This window comes from Styela clava, chromosome 4 (genome assembly GCF_964204865.1).
Source record: "Styela clava chromosome 4, kaStyClav1.hap1.2, whole genome shotgun sequence".
NCBI lineage: Eukaryota > Metazoa > Chordata > Ascidiacea > Stolidobranchia > Styelidae > Styela > Styela clava.
Genome location: NC_135253.1, coordinates 23900455 through 23924906, shown reverse-complemented (window position 1 = coordinate 23924906; position 24452 = coordinate 23900455). Strand labels below are relative to the sequence as shown.

The window sequence follows — 24452 nt, the reverse complement described above, 5'->3', positions numbered from 1 at the left end:
TTCGGCAAGTTCAGTCTATATTCTGTACACTTTAAACGATATCTAAGGTTTTTATTAAGGTTGAAGGTTTCGTCAAGAAGTAGTGGTGTGTGTTAACTCACCTAAAATTATTACATTATTTCAAACACGCGCCCACCACACACACACACTCACAGAGAAATTATGTAAGTAAAATGAAAACGCGGTAAGCTTAAGGTAAACTACACATTAAACAAAAAATACTCAAGAAAAAATTATTTGTTTATCATATTAGTAATTTTGTATTGGTTGCCACCGCCAAATTGATCGATATTCTAATCGGGAGTGAACAGTAAAGATAAAGTTTTATTGTAAACTTGTTGTCAGGCTGATTATAGTTGAAGTCAAATGCAAAATATAAACAGGCAAAGCCTCGCTTGAATGTAGGTATTCTCCTACATAATCTGTTCTCCTGCCTCAGTACCATACTGCCTTAATTAATTTTAATTATAATTACTTATACTAATTGGTTATCTTTGATATAGTCTGGACTCCAATTTGGCTCTTTTGGCTTTGATTAATGAAGTGATCTAACTCAAACACAGATATGTCCAATCCGACAAATATGTGCGGGAAGATTTGCCGTCGAACCTTGATCAGCCGTTTACAATAAGAGTTAAGAGGAGTAAACCTAAGTGTATCTCATTTAGAAGAAATTTCTTGTGTATTGTAATATGATGACGCAATATTACACCCAAGTCATGCAACTGGAGCATATTATAAGCTGATTCAGATTCAGATAATTTATTTCCATCATGCAAGAATCAACAAAAATATCAAAGCACGAAAAAAATGTCAAACGTGTATAATGACAATCGTAAAAATGTAATTACAGCTACAGTCTGGACAAAAGAGAACGCTTGATGACGAAATTTGACAGCTACATATAAAGGTTGGGAAGGTTTTTTTGTTCAATAAATCGACAGGACCGTTGTTTAAATATTCCGTGAATCTTTTTCGACCTTCATGTATCATAATTTGAAAATACATTTCGTGCTCACGCACATTGAAAATAAGGAAAAAGAGCCGACGAGAAAAAAGCCAAACTACTGTCGCTGAGTAGCGGTTTGAAGGAGCAGCAAAATGCTTTCTCATGAACTCAGTCCAGTGGTTCTCAACCTTTTTTCGTGGCCCACTTTTGTTGCATAAAAATTCTGCGGCCCACTAACTTTCTCATGCTAGGGAAAAACTACAAGAAAAACAAGACTCTTTTTGTAAAAATAAATACTCTCACATTAATAATCAGAATGAAAAGCAGCAGCATCCTTCATTGCTACTACAAAAAAAATTTGACTATAATGACACGAATAAAACTAAACTTTTCAATAACCATAGTACTTTTTAATAAGCTTGTGGCCCACTTGAAAATGTCTCTATGGCCCAGCAGCAACTGCTAGAATTCAATTATGTGCTGCAGGGCTACTTACCGGTGTAGGGTGGCTCATTCAAGTTACGTCTTCCTCGACCTCAAGTCAACGCATCTGAAACAGATAATTAGCTAACTAATTTCATACCGCGCGGCGCGGCGATGTGGCTCAACGGGCTAAGCGTTAGGAATACGCTCGCCACCGCACCTCTAATCACTCTGCATGGGTTCGCAGGTTCGAATCCCATGCAGGGGTGGTTATGTGCGAGAGGATTGCTGGACTCCTCGCCGTCGTTGAGTGGTTCACGTAACCGCTGGTCGGTTACGGCTTCCTCCACCACCAAGTCCATGCTTCCGAAAACAAACAATACAGTAAAAACTAATCCCATACCCGACTTGGAATGGTAACCGGATGAGAGGCCGTGGTTCGCCATATGGATGAGCCGTATTATCGGCTTTCCTTTCCCCCGGGATAAATATGTAAATCCTATCCTATACCGACATGAACTGGATTAGTGGCGTGGTTCGCCACACTGCCATACGATTAAGTCGTCTTATTGGCCTTTCTTTAACCATGGAAAAATATGTAAATTCTATCCCTGTACCCTAACGTTAAATTTAGAATGGTGTTTCTCAAACAAGATCCCGGTATATTAGAAAAAATAGTTATATGTTCCGTAATTATTTCAAGTCTGGCGAAGTAAAGTTGTAATGCCAAACAGACTTGTTAAGTAAAGTTTTTATGTTTTTTCTTCTTGACAGACGCATTTTCAGTTGTTCAATTTTCATCTGAGCAGGATATACGGTACCTTGTGCGAGACAAACTTCTATTTAGAAAAATCCATGACATTTTTGACTCACTAACGCCAGCGATCTCTCTCTTATCGGTATCGTTACGACGAGAAAACGAGAGAATTACCTTGCTCGATTTCGGATGATGGTCTGCGCGACCACTACGTCACTGCGACTTCGTAGTGATGTAATTTTCGGATGACGTAGTCGGATGGAGGCTAGGAATGACATGCAAAATTGTTGAGCCAGGCCAAGTAGAGGTACTCGCCCACCTGACTACGTCATATAAAAATTACGCCACTTTAACATCACAGTAACAAAATAAGGCCCATCAAATTATACGGATTGTCGTCCAAAACACGCGGACGATCACCCGAAATCAAGCAAGCTATTTCTCTCGTTTTCTCACCGTAACGATCCCGATAGGTATATGATCAAGATTGCTGGCTTCAGCGAATTCGTTATCGTTGATATCGAGATACTAATTAGGGCGATCGTACCGGTACCGGTAGCTTTTTTGGCAAGCTCTATGGCGTGACTGTGACGTCTTAGTGACGTAATTTTTGGATGACAAAGTCAGGCGGGGGTTAGGAATAACATATGCAACGCTACGCACAACAGAAGTAGTTGTGGTACTAAACTGGTACCGGTAGGTACCGGTACCAGACCCGAGTTTTTAGCAAGAAAAATATGACAGTCTCAATGCAGCAATGATTTCAAATTAATATAGACGTAAGCATGGCGGATTCTGACGCCACTTCTGTCATGCCGGACACCTTTCTGCCTTTGTTACAGAGAAAACTAGAGTGTTTGTTTTTTCTTGAACCAAATGTTGGGACATCTTGAAATTAGAGAACTTACCGTACCGTACTGTCTTCGGGTCTCGTGTAGTTTCGTACCTAACGTACTTCTAGTTTGCATAGCATAAATTTTTTTTGATATGTCAATCCTAACCCCCATCTGACAACGCCATCCAAAAATTACAATCACGTCATAGAGCTTGCCAATGATACGTACAATCGCCTGAAATGGCATTGGCGCCGACGATGAAGAACTGATTGACATTATCGATCTTTCTCCTATTGGAATTGTTGCGATGAGAAAACGAGAGAAATAACTGTCCGATTTCGGGTGCTCGTTTGCGTGTCTTGGATGGCAGTTCGTAAAGTTTGAAGGGCCCTATTACCGGTACGTCACTGTGAGGTCGTGTTGACGTAAATTTTGGATGGTGTAGTCAGGTGGGGGTTAGGATTGATACATGAAAAAATTGTCATGCTACGCCCACTAGAAGTATGTTAGGTACCGGTACGAAACTACATGAGACCCCTGTCTTCTGCCAACTCATGGTCTGGCATACCAATTGTATAACCTTAATATTTTTCAGCAGCTTTTAGGTCCACTGTAAAAATGTATTAGTAGCTTCCATATATTTATAATCATGTCTTCGCACGACTACGGCGTCGAAAACTTCATTTTAAACAGCAGTATATGCAATGTCAGTATCGAAGATAATGTATTAGTGATAAATTTCCTGCCAGATGGAAATACAGATAAAAACAATTCTGCAAAGCCACGGAAACTTATTTCATTCTCGGAAATATTATCTGTGAAATTTACTCAGCCGGAGAATCTTACAGAAAAAAAAAGAGGATTGAATTTTATAAAGAAAACAAAAGTTTTTTGCGTCGAGATTAAAACTGTTAAAAAATGCAAGGATTATCGATGGAAACTTACAACGGTGAAATTAAAATCCGCAAATGATGGATTTTGTAAATACTGGGTTGATATTTTTAACAAAAAATTATCTAAAATTAGTGATTGCCGCCCAAAAACGCTGTTAGTATTTGTAAACCCATTTGGGGGTAACGGTGAAGGGGTGAATATTTACGAGAAAAAAGTTAAACCTATTTTTGGCGAAGCTAAAATAAAAACAGAGACAAAACAAACTGCCTTCCGGCATCATGCGAAAACATTTATAGAAACAAAAGATTTGTCCGTATATGATGGTATCGTAGCAGTGGGAGGGGATGGGATGTGTAACGAGATCATAAATGGACTTTTATGCCGAACACAATTTCAACAAGGTGTTGGTATACATTCTGAGAAGGGAAACCCTCGCCAATGTCCGAAGTTTGTTCGTCCAGATTTGAGAGTTGGAATCATACCTGCTGGTGAGTGGGCTATTTTGTATTTGAATTTGCCCAGAACAAACCCATATGCACTCACACAAAAGTCGACTCATCTGTGAGAGAACTTATTTGTACCCATTCAGAAGTAAAGGAGACTCATAAAGAAGCCTGAACTCTGACTGGAAGTATATAAAAATTTGTGACCCTGACTCCAAATCTGTGAAAGTCAAAATATGATAACAAAAATTTTGACGGATCCAAGATTTTGTAATTGACTGTTGAGAACTTTTAGGTATCTTGTTAATTATTTTTATTTTTTTTGTAGGAAAAATTCATCTTTGCTTAACACCATTAAAAATATGAAATTCTGACTAAATAATTTTGATTTTTTGAATATTCGTAATAGCTTTAGCTAATCGTTAGATATCAGCTTCTACTTTGCATGTTTGAATCCCATGTCGGGATAGTTATATGCGAGGGCATTGTAGACTCCTCGCTGCTGAGGTTCAAGTAACCGCTGGTTGGTTACGGCTTCCTCTACCATCAAGCCCAAGCTCTCGAAAACAAATTACGGTAACTGGCGAACTAATTCCATACCCGACCAGACTGATAACCGGACGAGAGGCCGTGGTTCACCGTATGGTTAAGCCGTCTTATCGCCTTTTCTTTCTCCGGTATAAATATGTAAATCTCATCCTTGTTCAGAGCAAAATACATGAACAAACAACCTACTGAAAATGTATTTTCGTTCACAGGGTCTACAGACTGTATAAGTTATGTAACGCAAGGAATAAACGACCCAGAGACGTCTGCGTTACACATAGCTCTCGGCGACTCTCATCCAGTTGATGTGGTCTCCCTGCACAACTCAGATGGGTTACTTGCACAGTTCTCAATGTCTTTGAATGGTAAGTTATGTTAGAAGTAGGTCAAGGTTTTAGTTTGGTTGTTGCAGCATCAAGCAGGCTTGATGGAAGTACCCAACGGACCGGCTTCCCTCTCTCCCCGGGGTGATAAATATGAAATTCCTGTCTGTAAATAGTTTATCTATTAAATGCAAAAGGTAAACGCTTGTCCCATGCTAGTAATAATAGCATGATACAGGGAGTCCTCGCTTTACGACGGTCGCGACTTACGCTGTTTCGAGGTTACAAACGCACTTCATAAAAATATAAAAGATAATACTGTACTGCAGTGTTCACTATTAGCGCACTTTTTTGCGAAAATTGCGAAGCACTTTCGCAACTTTTTTTAGGGACTGCGAAATAGCACTTTTTTCCGCTTTTGAAGAGAAACAGCACTTTTTTCCGATTTTGAATGGAATAAAAATTCAAAGTTAACAAATATTTTCGAGTATTAAGTTGACAAATAAGTAACATACTAGTACTTTTGTAACTCAATTCTGCATATCATAACGATATTTACCGGAATTTTAACCTATGAGATGCAGACATAGGAGATAAAGCTTTTGCATAAACGGCAAAATTCTTGTTTATAATATGATTATTATACAGCACACCGATTCCGCTTCTCCCGCAAAAAAACGCTCCCGGGTGATTGAAACCAGATGTTGGAATAATACGCAGTGCGTTTCTTTGAAGAGAGTGGTCATGTGACTATCAATGATATCGATGAATTCAAAATGACTATAAAAGTGTTATGTGTTATAGTCACTTTGGATGAATTCTGACCAAACTGCACGATTTTCAAATCAGACGAAACTTTTAGCAGCATGTCACAGATTTGCAAAATCACCAAATTCACAAAATACCATTAAGTGCCATTTTATTGTAATCACAATGTTGAAAGGAGTGGCATTTTCCGTAATTTTGCAATATTTACACAACTATTTCTCATTGATATGCGAGGACGGGTGGGCAAAATTCAATATTTTTTTGAATCGAATATTTTTAAGGAGTACCGAATAAACGTTGGAAACATTAAAAAATCGGCAACAAAGCCTTGTAATCGCTAATTGTTCTTGTCACCGATCGTTTTGGCGGCGATATCCAGGTTTTGGGTAATCTATATTCCCGCCCTCTCTTTTTTACAAATATGAATTCTTGTGGGTTGGCGGACATCGAAGTTTTATATTTCGGGTTTACCGGTTCGTTCACATCGGCAACAGCTGTTGAAGACATTGAGGACTCAAATTAACATTTGCGTTGGCCTTAATATTACCTATCAAGATTTGTATATTTACCGTCCCAATTTTATGCGAATGGTAATATTGTTGTCCATACCGTGATGCAGATATTTATTAAGACGATAATTAACTTTCTCATGTATTTCTATGGTGATAAACTTTGCAAATCTGAAATTGTGCCAATCCTGAATGTTGATTTAAAATAGTGATTGAATAATTCGGCAATAAAGGCATTTCTGCGTGGTCATAAGACGATATGACGTTAATGAACAGCACTTCTTTTACAGGATATTTTACGTATGCGACTTAATGCTAAAAAGATTGGGCTCGAGTGCTTTTTTTTTCGAATTCTGGAGTGCCTAATAGAGGTCAGGCGCTAATTGTAACTAATTCCCTCAGGTTTCAACTGTTTTCAACAAAACAATACCCCGGCGATAAATATAGCTAAAATGTTACCGAGCAATTCACAATTTTATTTATGGAATTTGCAAATTCACCAGTTTCTTGACGATTTTGATATTGTCACGCCCTAATTATTAGTGCAAAAAATACTCCCCTTCTTCCGCGGCGGTTTGACAGGTTCTTTGTTCCAATCTTCAGAAAGTTCTGACACGGGGGATATAGAATACTGAATCCGGAGGGTTGAATCCCTGTCCACTTACTGGTGATTTTCCGTTTTAAAATGCGTGAAACATTCTCTATTTTAAATTAAATGACGTTTCGCGGGCTAGAGTTCTCCCCGGAAATGATGTGTTCCAGGCGTTAGTTAGACGATAGATAAAACATTAGATTAATAATTTTCGTGACGCCCCGTTTTCGAAAATACAAAGTTATATCGCAAAAAATGCGTTATGATACATTTGGAATGAATCATTATTTACGGTTAATTCAGATCATATTTTACTCTTCATGACACCCGGTATCCGAAAATACAGTTATATCGCGAAAATGTGTTATGTTACTTTTAAAATAAAACATTTTTGCGATTAATTTAGATCATATTTTACTTTTCAGGACACCCGTTTTCGAAAATACAAGGTTATATCGCAAAATGTGTTTTGTTACATTTAAAATAAAACATTTTTGCGATAAATTTAGATCAAATTTTACCTTTCACGGCAACCCGTTTCCGAAAATACAAAGTTATATCACGAAAAAATGCGTTTGGTTACATTTATTTTGCATTCCCAATAAAATACATATTTTCCCTAATTAAGGTCGTCGATGAATCTGTTCCTGTCGTTCAAGCTGGACACACGTTTGGACGAGTGTGGGGCGGTTTTTTGGTCGACGATAAATTAAAAAGTTGTCATATGTTATTTGTATAACGATAATAACTGAAAATTAAGATTTTATAATAGAAGTGAATTTGTCTCAAGATGGTATTTTACGATTCCTGCCAACAGAAAATAAACACGCTGACAGGCTTGGTTATAATTGATATTCGTTTAATTTATTTTACACTATTAATAAACGCGCCAGACCAATTGCGACCATATAAATTGCAGTCGCATCGGTATGGACTGTATGTTTTTGGCGCTCACACATTAATAATAATTTTCAACAAAACAATACCCCGACGGTTATTAAAGCTGATTTCGTTACCGAATAATTCACAATTTTATTTACGGAATTTGCAATTTCAAGATCTCACTTGACTATTTTGATGATTTCATGCCCTAATTATTACTGCTTAAATGCCTCAAAATACAACAAATGTAATCATTTTCGACGATAACAGGCGCAACAATTCGTAAACGAGACGTTATAACGAAATTCGCGATTGATTTTACCTCTCTCTTGTTTACAATTTTAACATCCCGCCGGCCACGTATGGTCGAATAAAATGTTCACATATTCGAAACATGACTTGGCCAAGGATGGAAGGGATCACTACAGAGCTAATAGAAAGTACATACTCGAGGGTATGATATTAATATCGAGAATATTTGTGAGCATATCACAGGACGGAAATATTTTGCACCCGGCTGTTTGTTGGCAGAACAACGATACGCTAAAGTTAATTGATCGAATACAGGGAAGTATTTATTTATCATCTCACTTGCGAACATCGAGGTTTTGGCGGAATTGTACGATCATGTTGTCTTTCTTAAATAATAACTTTTTCAATAAATGTTCATTTTACTTTTGCGTCTTTATTATATGTCTGGTTTTCATTTATTTTAAATTCGAAATTGTCCGAAATACTCCAACAGGTGTATAGGTACAATAATAATAGTACTTACCAAAGTACTTACCAGGGAAGTTTAATACTCACGATGTGTAAAGGGCGTCGTAACTCCCGTTTATTAATTATAAATTTTTTTACATTCTGCTTAAAAAACAACGGCAGGTCATTTCACGTAACTCTCGCGACCAAATATTTTTTGTTTTGTATGGCATCGTCTTGGCGACGAATTTATTGCCGACTGAATTTTAATTGTGTTTTAGGTTAGTTATTTTCTGTTTGTTGGTTTCTAAACTTTACAAACTTGGGTAGCAATTACTAATAATGTGAGATTTGTGCATATGAACGATTGAATATCGCGACTGGATGTCCGATATCTGAGAATGCGTAATTCTCTTTCAACATTAATTTTCAGGATATCAGCGTTCATGTGGTCGAATAAAAATTATTTATCAAATGAATTGGTATTTCGAGACACTCTCAAAATTATTTGGGATCCATTATCATATCATTCGTTTATTTTTTATATTCATGTTTTTCTCAAGGATCACCCTCGGTATATTTAGTGTACCTTCGCAAAAGAAAACTCTTTGATGTCATCGTTCCTATTAGTGTAATTGAAATATATGGAAACCTCGCAAGTGGCGTTGTGATGCGAATATTTGATACTAGGTCAGCAGCATTACAAAGAGTGCTATTTATGAATGCTGAAAGTACATGACATTACTAAACATTTTGCCAATATATGATGTTTTCTGCCCGATTTAAACTAACTCGCACGCAAACCAAAGCATGTGGACATTTAAAAATTACTTGTCTTTGGGTAAGCTCTGAAATAGTATAATATAAATGTAAATGAGAAATTAGGTCACGCTAGCTCACGAAACGGGAGGATTTTCAAAGTGATCTTGTGTAATATTTCGGAGAAAAAAGTTTGAAAGGAAAGTAGGTCAACCTATCCCCTAAAACAGGGGAGTATCCTGCATAATATTTCGGAGGGAACGTAGGTTAACCTATCTTTTAAAACAGCGGGTGGCGACTTTCAAAGTGGTTCAAAATCACAAATTAATAATTATCAGATTAGGTTTAGGGATGAATCGAAAAGTTAAATTTCCAGCGCACCTAACCCTAATTAATTGATTGCTATTTATATTTGGGGGGGGGGGGGGTTATTTTGCACCGGATTTGTACAAACGATCCACCCTGTAACTAATATGGTTTCCAGCCGACCGCGTGTCTGTTAGATGGAAGGAGTAACAAATGTGAAAGTCTTTGCTGTTTACGCGAGTAAGCAACTGACACCGTGATACATTGCATGAAAGTTTTGTCCGCGGCAGGTGTTAGCAGATATCATTTCGTTGCCGATGAATTCGCTTGTTTTAATTAAACATGAATTCGCTTAGTTAACGAAAAGGCTTCTCTTTAATTCATAATATTAACCGGAGGAGCGCTTTTTCGAGTATCTATGCCGTTTTAAATGGGTTATATGAAAGGCTAGGGCACCTAACTTGTTAAAATCGGCAAAAGCACTTTCGCACTTTTTTTTTGGACTGCGAAGCACTTTCGCACTCATAATTTGCTTAGAGTTAACACTGCTGTACTGTAATATCTAAACCTATAAACCGGATCATTGTGATCAAGAAAATTAAGTGTATGGGCTCATTGGTTTTTGTCATTTACATCGTGAATTACGTTGACAATTGCTATTACGATTATGAACAAATAATCACTAAGCTTCAGTCACATGGTACACAGTTTCAGTGATACTGTATGGCGCACGCCATTTTGGTTGTTTAAGCCATTTTTTTTGTAACTTGTTTGATCGTTTTTTTTTAAACTTTTTGCCATTTCTTATGGACTCAAAGCGTAAAAATGTTTCTGATACAGTACGATATGTATAGAGTAATTTATGTACTGTACAGTATAATGTTCCGACTTCACTGAAATTCGGCTTACACCGCTTCTCAAGATCGGAACGACGTCATAAGTCGAGGACTCCAAGTACATGAAACTTTTTCGTTCCAGTTCTTGAACATTTTCAATAAAATGGTGACTTTTATCCAAGTATGGCAGGAATTTAATTGAATGATCATAATTTTGTGTCCAAAATTTAATCATTTATGGATTCAAAAGTCGCACATTTGGTGCCAGTTAAGTTTTGGCTGAGCGATGAGTTTGCTTAAAAGGTCGTCGGACAAGCGTGATGGAATAAAGTGTTTCCTTGTAATGATTCAAAATAAAACAGAAAAATTTGGGTGAATTACTGAGCGTTACAGTTATAGTCCTCTAGAGCAGTGGTTCTCCACAAGGGGGGGGAATAGACAATATTTTGAGGGGGAGTATAGCTAAAAAAAAATATTTGTTAGATTTGATCCTGCCTGCCTTATTTTGAATATTTACATTTCAAAACTCCATTTATTTCATCATTTACGTTACATCCACGTATTTACAGCCTTTTTTTTTAATATAACATACTTTCGCCTTACTATCTGTTAGTGAGTATTATTTTTAGCTCATTGTTATCTAGGTATTTTTGAATTAGGGCGCGAGACTTGACAAATTCCAAAAATGGGGTGCGGCTCAAAACGTTTGAGAACCACTGCTCTATAGAATTCCAATCCTTTAAGTTCGGAATTTTTTTAATACGGTGGTGACTTTTTTTCTGAGAATAACAAAAATTCAGTAAAAGGAACGGTACTCCTTTAGTAGGCCTATGTGTACCAGGTTAGGGTTAGGGCATAATTGTATACAATTTTCTTTATTTTGGTTCATTCACGAGTTCGGGGACTGTCTGTGTTAGCCAAGTGAATATCATCCTCCTGCGTATGGGTTTCAGTCTCTTTACACAACTTGATGTAAAATAAGCGAAGAAAATTATTTACCTCCATATTGGTACACAACTTCGGAAGCGCCAATTGATCCATAAGTTCAGAAATTTGTGTCTAAAAATGTATCATTTGACTTTGCATCTTGGTTTTGTTTATTGACTTGTGACATAAAGTAAAGATAATAGCAATTGTGTTATCGAGCGTATTTACTCACCTTCGTACAATGTCAAATAACAAAAGGCGTGAATTCACACAGTGTTACCATCAATAATAAATCACTCTTTAAATAAAAGAGCAATACTCAAATACATGGGTGCAAAGGTCGTACATCGGTGTTAGCATATCTTCGGCTGAGCATGTGGTTTGCTGAAATGATCACCAGACAAGCATGACAGAATACAATGTTCCCACACTTTATAAAAAGTATACCCTTAAAATAACTGGCAAAATTGTGGATGAATTAGGCGGGTCCATAGGACTCGGAGAATAGAAAAAGCATTTTTCAACAACAACACTTTGTGTGACATCATAATTGGTGTTAAATGACCCGTGACATTACTATCAATTAAATAGAGAAAGATTGACCATTACACAATCTATAACAGGGGTGGGCACGGTTTTTGAATCAGGGCCAAATATTTTGCCCACCTAGACTGGCGGACCATGTGTGTATGACATGAAGAGTTACATTTTATGAACAATGTTTACAGTGTTGCTTGGGCAACAGTAGAAAACAATAAACCTCGTTGCAGAACTAAATTTAACCGCAATCTCAATGAATTCCTTGAGCTACATTTACCTTAAGCATCAAAATTTGGTTTCAGTTTGGCTGTGGCAGCATCAGGCCGGCTGGATTTGGCCCACGGGCCGTACTTTGTCCATGTCTGATCTATAAGCACACTTAGTGTGTAAAATATTTTCGTTTACAAATTTTTAAAAGACTTGTGCAGTATAACAAAATTGTTTCAAAATGTAATATACTTCCATACATGATTTTCTACTATTTGTGTATAAATCAACAAATCCAGATAAATAGGGTAAAGTCTAGAACTTTTTTTGAATTGCAATTGCAACATATTGACTTGCGCTAATGACTTGGTGTCTGCAGGAATAATCATTCATATTAATATTGATTTGATACCATGTCTTGTTTTTGACTCACAGATGTATTAAATGAAGTGAAAAATACCCAACAAATTACTGATTGTAAACAACAAACCTAGATATACTGAGATTTGACTTGAAATTGAAATTGTAAAGAGATTTTAATATGGACATCCTGGTATTACCGTTTATATCAGCGGTTGCCACACTCATATTTTTTTAGTGTTCAACACAATTCTGTTGATTTTTGCGGCGTACTTAGCAACTCTCCATGACGTACCCTTTGTGAACTGCTGGTTTAAAAATAATAATTAGTTTTTTATTATTTATTTATCTTTTTTTTTTTGCTTTGACCATGACCAACCCCAAGCAGCCACATAACTAACAATTCGTGATGAGTTTCTGGTATTTTGACTTGACTTGTGACATAATGAGTAAAGAGAAAAGCAATTGTGTTACCAAGCTTATTTACTCACCTTTGTACAAAGTCAAATAACAAGACGTGAATTCACACGGTGACACCATCCCCATTGAGCCCTCTTCACAATTCAAACAAGAGAGCAATACTCAAATATATGGGTTCAAAGGTCGTACATCGGTGCCAGCAAAGCTGTTAGGATGGGTTTCGCATATTTATCTCAGGGGGTGGAGGGAAGCTATCCGGACGGCATAATCATATGGCGAACCATAGCCTCTCGTCAGTTTACTAGTTCATGTCGGGCATGAGGTTACTTAGCCAGTTATTTTGTTTTCATATGCATTGACTTGATGGTGGAGGAAGCCGTAATTGACTAGCGGTTACGTGAACTACCCCTCGGCAGTGAATAATCCAGCAATCCTCTCACACATGACTATCTTCACTCTGGGATTCTAACCTTTAACCCATGCAGGGTAATCAGAGGTGCTGTAGCAATCATATTCATAATGCATAGCACGATGCATCGCCACTGTTTTGAAATAACCTAATTTTTTTGCTTACAGGTTACGGATACTTCGGTGACATGATGCGTCAGAGTGAGCATTTAAGATGGATGGGGCCTCCTCGATACTCACTTGCGGGAGCGAATGTTTTTTTGAAGAACAAATCCTACAGCGGGGAAGTTCATTATGTGCCAGCAGAGTGTAAAGAAGGTCTGTATATTCGTATATAAGCTCTTGTTTTCTATAAGATCAGGCTAAACCAGTCGACTCACACATCATGGTTTCTATCTGGTTTTTCGCATTTTTTTTTATCAGGGGGAAGTGGAAACCCCTCTTTTCATCTCTTTACCAGTTCAAGATAACAGAATGGTTGGCTGGTTATCAATTTAGTTGTGGCCAACCTTTGATAATAAATACATCTCTTAGCCTATTTTGGACCATTTACTTCTTCCTCACTATGTATAAAAACACCCCCTGGACTCAGATGAATTATGTGCCTAGATATTCATTAATATTAACAATACGTAACACCTTTCGAATATTAATGGAACGACACCAAATACAATTTATCACCATGAAACACCGTATTCCTTCCAGTTTGAGAAATGCCTAAGTAATTGTTTCATATCAGACAAAGGAAGCATATATCATACAGGAAAGTCCTTTTTTATTATTTGAAGCTTGGTGGACATGTGACTCATTTTGGGGAATTTTTGTTCATATTTCTGTGTTGATATCACTGCAAACTCAATATCAATCAAAGCCATATGCTTGCATGGTGTTAGTCTACCAGTCAAGTTTTTATGCCCATAATTATAATGGACTGCTATAATTCTACAAAGTTGCTGCAGCTCTTGGCAATTGTCATTTTAGTGGCCGTTTGTAGCTTTTTCAGAGATTTTATTTCTGAATGAGTGATCGTAATGCACCAACGTAATTCTGTATAGTTTCAGATCACTTATCATTTCATTTGTCAGCTGATCACTCTTAACTTTGTTCAGTTATGTGTCTAACCTAATTCTCGTCTTTTTTATGTTTATTATAGGTCCTAAAAGCTTAAGTTTTTGCCGAACCCCGTGTGAAATCTGTCAGGATGGATTGGCCGACAAGAAATCATCTTTATTCACTCCTGTGACCCCTAGCTCCTCATTTATAGACGCTGAGCAGAAAGGTTTGTTCTTTTTGATAAATTGAGTTGGGTCTCGTGTACTTTCTTACCTGAATAACTTCTAGTGGGGGCGGCGTAACAATTTTTGGATATATGATTCCTAACCCCTACCTGATGATGTCATCCAAAAATTATGTCACCCCCTAGCTCCTCATTTATAGACGCTGAACAGAAATTTTTTTTTTTCATAAATTGAGTGTCCGCTAAGAAATTCACAAATGGTTTATGAAAGTGGTGTATGTATAAATCCTGGTTGTTGAGCCAGAGTTGTATTTTCAGACCCCCTGGATTTAGGGTTGGTATTTTGGATTCCCCGAAATTGAAGTTTGAATTACAGGCTCTCAAATGATATTCGAGTGATAATAATAGGTTTCAATATTTGTTTTTTGAAAATTTGAAAACATTTTACTAAGCGTACCTAACAGTATGTTTTTCAGAAAGGCTTCCTTAAATCTAAGTTTTTATCACCAAGGTTTTTATCACTAAAGCTTTTATCACCAAGGTTTTTATCACCAAAGTTTATATCACCAAAGTTTATATCACCAAAGTTTTTATCATCAAACTTTTCTATCACCAAAGATGTTATCACCAAAGTTTTTATTATCAAACTTTTCTATCACCAAAGTTGTTATCACCAAAGTTTATTTCACCAAGGATTTTATCACCAAAGTTTTGATTTCCCTGAAATTTCCGAGCTGAGGTAGTCAAATTTTCAATTTTTTTTGTTAATTAAGGCATCATAGACGTCGCCTTAAATATAATTAGAGGTTTATAAAGTTGTAGTACATAAATACGCTACACAGACGCGATGCTTATATTCATGGCAAATTTAAATTGTTTTGCGATCTAGAGTTGAAGGGTTTTGCGACCCAAATTTGGGTCGAGACCCTGTATTTGCAGACTCCTGGGTTAGACCTTTCCTGGGCATGGACAGGCATCTAAAAATATAGTTCTATAATATAATTAATAGTGGTTTTTAAACGGGTTAAGCGAATGGGGCCATAAATCACTTCCGAAGGACTGCAATGCTAGGTAGGAAACTGATTTCATTTTACAAGGAAACACTTTCTGCTTAGTTTCATTGCTTGATAATGTTATTTCACAGGGTGTTTTCACTTTGTTAAGCATGAACTGTTTAAAGAATATAATGGGGCCAATCAAAATAACACAATGAATATCACTGTAATGACAAACAGGAGGGTTATCATTGCTAAAAGCAGCCTTCGTAAGGTGGCCACAAGCCATGAAACGTTGGGAGCCACTGCTCTAAAATAATCTCCTTTGAGTGATATCAATGTCAAACTATTTTATTTGAACATTCACAATAGCCAAATAACATGATGCTGCTATGTAAATACTAAAGGGTGCGACCCAATTACCTATTTATCCAAATACTTCAGCTGGATTGGTTTGAATAGTTACAGGTCTTATCTAAATATAAATTACTGAATAGAAATTTTATATTCAGGTGTGGAGAGGGTTTATATTTAGTCTAGATTGGGTATGGGAACACTGATTTCGTGAATCCCAGATTTGGCATGGGAACACCTGATTTTACCAATTTGACATTATTGGGCCGTGGACTCAAACGATAGAGCAATGGTTCCCATCTGGGGGCCCGTGGCCAAAGAGCAGTTGGAGGGGGGCCACTATGTCAGGCAGAAAACTGATTTTACTTTTCCTTTCACAAAAAAACTTCCCGTTTTTCCCAGTTCCATTGCTTGATAAAGTTATTCAACTTATTTCAGGAGGTGTTTTCCCTTTATTGTTTGAACACAATGGGATTTGTAATCAACCAGTCATAATTACACTATAAATGCCTCTGAAATAATAAACAGGGGAAAAGTTAGCGCCATCCATTTATCATGTGAACTACACTTTAGTGGCACGGAAAACTCTTAGAAGGTTTTATCTTTGAGGAAAATTATGGGTGACTCCTGGAATGTCTTGAACATGGAAATCAACCAGGTTTTTGTAGTAGACGTACAAAACCACAGTACTCAACCGCAGAGGAATCATACTAGTGACTACATGAACAACCTTATTAATTAATACAGCAGAGAAATTCAGCAATTCATTCTCAGATAATTATTTCCTGTGTAATTTTAAACCTGCAAATCTGAATAGGTTGTTCAGAGTTGCAAAAGTGTTACTTAGTGTGTTCCCAGTTATTAGCATGGTGTACTAACTGTTCAATGTTAGAAAAGTGAACCATTTGTTCTCATAATATAACTGTTGCTCTCACGCTAGGATGAAAAGAAATTTTGTTTTGTTTTATTTAGAGACAAAAGATTTTACTGAAAAGTATGTTTGTTTTGTAACAATTGTCCAATTGTTATGTTATCTATGGGAAGATAACAAAGACTTAGAAATAGAATTTTATTTTAATCAATATTTTTTTCTGCCATGGGCGATTCAGAATAATTCACTATTCTAGACTAGAGCAGTGTAAAACATCATTTTTTTGTCACTATTGGGTCACTATTTTTTGTCACTATCGCTTTCATATACAGGGTGCCCAAAAGTAGGTATACAGTTATTAAACTATATTATATGCTTTGAAGCTACTTGCAGTTCACTTTATGTTACTTGTTAAGTACCACAATAATTGCTTATTTTTTTAGATAATAAATCTAGTGTGAATTTTACATTAGTTTTCTAGCTGCTTGGAAGGTAATAAAAAGTAAATAAAATAACTGTATACCTACTTTTGGGCCACCCTGTATATGTATAGTTTATACAACTCTTCTAAGCAGGGGTTTCCAAACTGCGTCCACAGGCCAATGACCGCGTGTGTAACGATTTAATATGGCCCGCCTAATTTAAGGGAAATAGTTTGACATGTTTTTACCTTTCTGCGTTCTACATCCCGCTAATTGTTGCATCATCATCACAGTTTAAACATTTCCATAGTAGAAAAATTTTAAATTATACGTATCTCAATTATACGTACCGGTTCTGACCCCTCGCTGGCGCTCCCATTTCTATAGTAGAAAAATTTAAAATTTTTCCTGATTTTATAGTAATATGAGAACTGCAAGCACATTAAGAACTATTAATAAACAGAGACAAAGAAATTCGAATTGGTATTACTATAAAATCGGACACCCTGCATTTAAAAACCCATTAAAACCATTGTAAAAAAGCCAGAGTGCAAATTGAGCATTAGTCTATCTATGGATACATTAATAATAAATAATGGAAGCATAGTCTTTAATGGGACCTCCTTGAGTATGCGCACCAAGATGGCGCACAGCCTGAACTCAGGTTGTGTACCAGGTTGGGGTTCAGGTTGTACGACATCTTGGTGCGCTTACTTCAGGAGTATCCTTTAATGTGTAGTGAGTGAGGAATATAGAATTCGCAAAGAGAAAAAGGAATAGGTATATCAAGAAATGTTGGAAACTAGTTAGCTGGACCATTGTACATTCAGAATATTCAAATTACTGGTATATTTTTTTTAGATCCGACGACGTTTGATTAAATGTCTAATGTCTGTGGTTTTTAACCAAGGTTCCGTGGCTCCCTTAGGGTTGCGCCTTCACAGTTCTGGGATTGCGCAAGTTTCCATCCAAATTATTTTATCTATTTAGCTAATGAGACATTGAATATTGGGTACTCTCGTAGTAATGGTACCAGGTTAGGGGTAGGCAATAATTTTATTCCGATTTTCCTTATTTTAGGTTTATCACGAGTTCAGGGACTGTCCATGTTAGCCAAGTGAATATACCCCAAGCCAATAGGTTTCGGTCCCTTTACACAATAGTGATGTAAAGTAGGCGAACAAAATTAGTTACCTCCTTATTGGCACACACACAATAGTGATGGAGGAATATAGGCGTCCAAAATAGTTAGAAAAATGCACAAAAGGGATGAAGTAATGTATCAGAAAGTATTGGAAACGACTGCGCTGGACTATTGTGCGTTTGAAATATTTAAATTGCTGTTATAATATTTAGGTCTGACGTTCGACTGTGATGGTGAGAACGAAATCCCTGATGAATCTGCAATTGATGACACATTGAATAACAAAGAAAAAGTAACTGAGCATGACGTCTGTTGCGATGAGGAATCAACGCTTCCTGGTAAATATTCATTGTTTGATGACAATCTGTTGTATAAAAACATTTCCTGGTTGGTTATTGGCTTATTGGACAGAAAGTCATGCGCGCTCACTGAAAAGTGAAACCTTTCCATTCATAATTGAGGGCCCAAGCGCTGCTCCATGCATACTATTATAGGATGTAGAAAAGATGTAACTCTTAGTATTTTTGTTTGTCCACTCTTCTGTTACTGCAATCTTACAGTTTAGTTTTGACATGGGCAAACTACAGCGTGTGGGCCAAATTTGGCCCCTTTGGGTAATTTGCTTGATGCTGCCACAACCGAACTAAAACCAAATTTTGACGTTTAAGCTAAAAAATAGTTCATAATATTTCTTGAGAACGCTATTAAATTTTACTCCTGACACGCGATTCATGTGAACCAATGTTTTTGTATGTGACTTTTATAAATCGAGCACCTGTTCTGTCCGAACCCAGCAATGGTTCTTATGACTTTTATGTTTCAGGTACCTCAGATCTTTTGGATTCTGGGATCCAAGAAGATATGACAGAGACAAAGAAGAATGAGTCAGCAATTTTTATCAAACTAGAGAGCATGACTCATGAAAAAGTTGCAGATGGACTGAATGATGATAATGAAATTTCTGCTCAAGTTACAGAGCTTGAAGTGAGCTTTTATTATGTTTGAGACGTAGCCAGGAATTTTCAAAGACGTAGTTGTAAAATTCGTAATTGCTAAGTTAGACCGTAACAGCTAGCGGGTCCAAAAGCGTTTCAAGTTACGAAAAATCACTATGTATTATACAGAAAATGTTTTTTTATATTTCAAAAAATAGGTAGTTCCGACCCTCAAACCTCAAATTGTGTTTACTGTGTGGTGTCAATTTAACAAAAGGTTGTAAATACTTAGTTATTATTTAATTAAAAGTGAATGTTTTACAGGGCCACAGAGATGCGGCCATTGAAGATGAACACAATATTGTCGAGAACGGCAAAGATTTATTTATGACACAAAAATTAGATTGTGATGCAATAAAGAGTATTAGCACTCGGCCTATTAGTCTGGAACTGAAGAATTCAACCGTATTTGAGGATAAAGAAGAATGGAAGGTATTTTGAATTATCTGTGATTCATGAGAAGGCTGCTCCAGTGCTATTTAATGAGCTACTATAACTCATGTTGTATGTGGACCAAGATGGCGGATACCGGGATGTAGTATGTGTACCAGGTTAGGGTTAAGCCATAATTCCAGGTACAAATACTACGGGAGTCACTTAGCTAGTCCCCGAACTCTTATTAAAACTAAAATAAGAAAAATTGAAATAAAATTATGTCCAAACCCTAACCTGGTACGCATACCACGTTTCGGTGTCCGCCATCTTGATTTACATACTACGGGAGTGCCTATTTTTGGACGGACCGAAATCTTTCTGGTATGGCCTTTCCTATCCAATTTATTACACTTATTGTGAGGGGGGGCCATTAGGATTTGAACCAGAAATTTTACCTGCCGATGTTGTCCTACTCAAGTTTAACAACTAGGCCACCGTCCACAAATTTGTCTTCAAAAGCCGCGTCCACAAAATTGTCTTCAAAATCCCTAGCTGTCCTGTTCAAGTACTGTTTATTGAAATGGGAAATTCAATAGGACCCATATCCAATTTTATTCTGTCTGTTTGAAGGTCTTTTTTGTTATTTTCAGATAATTCAAGGCGACTTCATGGCAGTTAATGGAGTCTCAATGTCATGTGCATGTGAGCGGGCACCGTTGGGTATTTCTCCTTACTCCCATCTCTCCGATGGAGCGCTTGATTTGATTCTCGTCAGATCCTGCTCAAGATTTGACTTCTTGCGATATTTAGCTGTTCATGCTGGGAGGTTCGTATTTTGTTTTAGATTATTTATACCCTTTTCTACGTCTTTTGCTTCAAACAAGCCTAGTACAAGCAGACACTGATATTTTTTTAATATGTAAAGAGCTGGAATTCTGCAGTTCAGCATTGCCCAACTTAGGGAGTTGATCATGTTGACTAGAGTTCACATGCCCGCCATCATAAGATGACATCTTACAGCTAATTTGTTGAGCGTAGGACAATTAGCACGAGGACGTTTCAATAAGGTTAATGATTTAGTTGTCTTACTGCTTCTATGCGCACAATAATATATTGTACATGTGCAGTTATGTTTAAAATCTCTTTGCACACTAAAAAGCGGACAAATGCGTAAAATTATATTTTGTAACCCATTACTTTCCCGTATACAATGCCAATTGGGGACTAAGTGACGCTAATTCGTTACCCAACTAATTTGTTAGTCGTTACACTCAGAGTGAGGTTGTAGACAAAGATTTGAATCTGAATGAAGAACCTACAATGCCAAAACAGTTCACCGTTATCATAATAAACGTTTCAAGATGGAATAGTTTTCTCATATTTATCTCAGTGATGGGAAAGCTTATAAGACCTGTAATAATTCCATTTTATTTTTTAACAAACACTGGAGATTTGAATATCAGGAAAAAAATAAAATTCTGTTCTTATTCTGGATTCAATGCTTAAATTTTGTGGTAGTTTGTGTATATTCAACACAAGACACAGAATGTAAATTACAAATTTAGTTGGTGTCACATATTTATTCTTTTTACTGATGTTTATGAAATCTATTATGACTCGTAACAGCAGTGTTTGTTGTGTCTTGTGGGACAATAGCTTTATTTTATATGAACCTGAGATGTGCAATCTTTGATAATAACACAGTTAAGTCTAACGCTAATTCGGTTAATTCAATTAATCTTTGACTTTAATTTTTTGTTTGTTGTTTGTTCTTTCATATTTTTTATTTTCCAGGGGTGACAGGTTTGATTTTCCTTTTATTGAAGTCCACCGAGTGAAAGCGTTCCAGTTCATACCGTCAGTAACGCCGACACAAGCGGTGATAGAGAACGCATATTCACCTCCAAATTCACCACATGAGGTCAGTAGTGGGGGTGAGTCTATACATATAAGCCTTGAAGAACTGAGCGTTCGCTATAATCGTAAAAGCGGAAAAAAAAAGAAAAACAGACGAAGATCAATGAATAGGACTCAGAGCGAAGCCGCTAATATGCAAAGCACTTGGAATTCTGATGGAGAAATAGTTACAGATCCTAACATGACTGTCCGTGTGCATAGAGGGTTAATTTTAATGTTTTGCAGGGGTATAGAGGGTTAAATGAAATGATAGAATATCTTATAGGTAATTATTTTGGTATTACTTTGGCAACTACCAATTTCAGATATCACCAAAATTTTCTTAGAAATACAAATCATGCAATTACCTTACCACATTTGGGAATATGGCACTGACTTTAAATATATGAGACTATTTTGTAGAACAATGGTTCTTGAACCAAGGCCTGCGTATTGATTTAATATGGCCTGTCGAACTTCCCTAAATTTTTGCGTTTTGGGATACTGCCAATTGGGCGCTCCAGAAGTATGTGTACCAATATGGAGGTAACTAATTTTGTTCACCTACTTTACATCAAGTTGTGTAAAGGGACACCTATGGGAAGGGGGTATATTCACTTAGCTAAGAGAGACAGTCCCCGAACTCGTAATAGAACTGAAATAACTCTAACCTGGTACACATACTACGGGAGTACCACCAATTGTTATGTCATTATCACAGTTTAGGCACGTGTATATTCGTAGTAATTCAATTATATAATTATCTTATTTATATGTACGGGTCGCACTTTTGCAAGCGCTCCCGGTCCAGGAATATCCTTTTGCATTCAATTTTGGCCGTCGGACAAACAACTCTGGTGACCACAGTTGGAGAGACTCTCCTATAAATAAAATATAGGAATAAAATTATGGCCTAACCCTAACCTGGTACACATCCCACGTTCAGGTGTCTGCCATCTTGGTTCACGTACTTCGGAGCACCCCTTTATAAAAATAATAAATCAGAATTTTGTCTATCCCTGGCCAGATATTCGTGAATATTGTTCCAAAATTCAACTTATTTGAACTTGTCCCGTATTTATTGATAATTGTTAAAGGTGGTTGTATAGGTGAGGAAATATCATGTATTATTGACCACAATAATTGGTTTGCGCCTTCTGTACAGACAGGGTGGTAATTTATTGCCACACTTAAAACCAGTACATGTATTGTTTTAACAACCGTTGCGTCTTATAGTCTGGTGCAGGATATGTATGAATAAAAATGCAACAATCAAGAACAGTATTTATTGTATATATATTGCGATTATCGCAGAACTATTGCATGTGAACATCAACTACCTTTTTTACTCAATGCCATAATTTTTTGAGTAGAATTTTTGTTTTTAGAACTTTATATTGATCACGAGTAATTGTATTGCACTATTTAAATGATCATGTTTAATTTTTTTTCAAATTTAATTTATTTTATATATTGTCATATATTGTATCGTTATTAACCTTATTATGGGGGGTTATGACTAGGGCTGGGCATTTCGAATCGAATAGTAAATAATTCGAATCGGTTAAGAGCAAATTTTCGAATCGCCGCCATCTTGTTTTACCCTTTTCGCCAATGGTCGAGGTAAATTTCTCAATTTTTTTTTTCATTGAAAACATATTTTTTCAACACAATTCTGACATATGACTCTTTTCTGTATTGAAGTATTGATGAAAACTTTTTTATTTTTATTGTCAGTGATGTATTCTATGTTTTCAGTAATTTATGTGTCTGGAGGACCTAAAATGATAAGAAAGTTACATACATTATCATACCTTCCAAGTATTCAAGATTCGATTCGAAAAAATTATTCGATTCGATTCTGAAATCATCAGGTATTCGAAAATGCCCAGCCCTAGTTATGACCTCTAAGAAAGGGGGTGGGGGAAAAAGGGAGGAATATCTTAGGAAAGTGGATTTCATGAGAAATCTCAAATGTGTTTTAACTTGTTTGTGTTTTAGTCCCTTCATGGTTTAATGGCTTGTCTTCATAGAGATGAAAAGCTGATAAGACAGCTTAAACCTTTGGTGAACTTCCCTCTCGTCTAGGGGTAAAAGACGATAAGATAGCCTAACATATAACAAACCCTGGCCACTCTTTTGGTTACCAGTCCATGTCGAGTATGGGAATAGTTACCCAGTTAATTGTCCTTGATGCACCAAAAGTTTCTATTTTTCTTTCTAATTTTTGTCATTGGGAGAGATCTTTAAAAATGGGAGAAGGGGTAGATATCTTAGCCCAGTGGGTCCCTAATGTTTTCCCTTTGAGTTTTTGTCTTGAAAGTAATACGACAATTTAATCAAACGACACCCCACCGTCTCTCATCCAGTTACCAAACCATATGCGAATAGTCCACTAGTTTCACTAGTTTCAGATGCACGAAAAGGTAGTATTACTCCATATATAAATCTAACTTGAGGGCAGGAAAGTCCGTAAGATATGGTGGATCATGGCTTTCTCTCTGGTTATCTGAGACAAATAACTAGTTCCCATGCTTGATAAGTACTGGCAACAGGATGCGAGGCCAGGGTTAACGATATAATTAAGCAGTCGTTTTGACTTCCCTTTTCCCCGATAAAAAATATAAAATTCCTGTCCTTAACAATATTCTGTTTTCCACCATTTAACATGAAACTGAACATTTTTGCACATTATTTAATCTTGAGATAGCTTTATAATTTTACATTAATAAGACCAACTGAATATGATTAGTAGTAAAACCAGCACAACTAGTAAGAA

The 24452-nt window shown here is 36.6% G+C and overlaps 1 protein-coding gene across 1 annotated transcript; it reads left to right on the top strand.

Moving 5' to 3' along the window:
- Positions 1-3540: 3540 nt before the first annotated feature.
- On the top strand, positions 3541-23884 carry LOC120326007 (ceramide kinase-like). The gene is made up of 9 exons (XM_039392206.2): positions 3541-4347; positions 5061-5213; positions 13553-13702; positions 14538-14663; positions 18620-18745; positions 19231-19391; positions 19667-19834; positions 20428-20603; positions 21572-23884. Exons 1-9 carry the CDS (start codon positions 3615-3617, stop codon positions 21933-21935), a joined length of 2157 nt encoding a protein of 718 aa, XP_039248140.2. The 5' UTR covers positions 3541-3614; the 3' UTR covers positions 21936-23884.
- Positions 23885-24452: the final 568 nt, after the last annotated feature.

Bases quoted from the DNA above. Each gene is read 5' to 3' on its own strand.
- LOC120326007 (XM_039392206.2), top strand. From the start codon at position 3,615: ATGTCTTCGCACGACTACGGCGTCGAAAACTTCATTTTAAACAGCAGT. The intron at 13,703-14,537 runs GTCTGTATATTC...TGTTTATTATAG, and splicing joins GCCAGCAGAGTGTAAAGAAG to GTCCTAAAAGCTTAAGTTTT. The intron at 20,604-21,571 runs GTTCGTATTTTG...TTTATTTTCCAG, and splicing joins TTAGCTGTTCATGCTGGGAG to GGGTGACAGGTTTGATTTTC.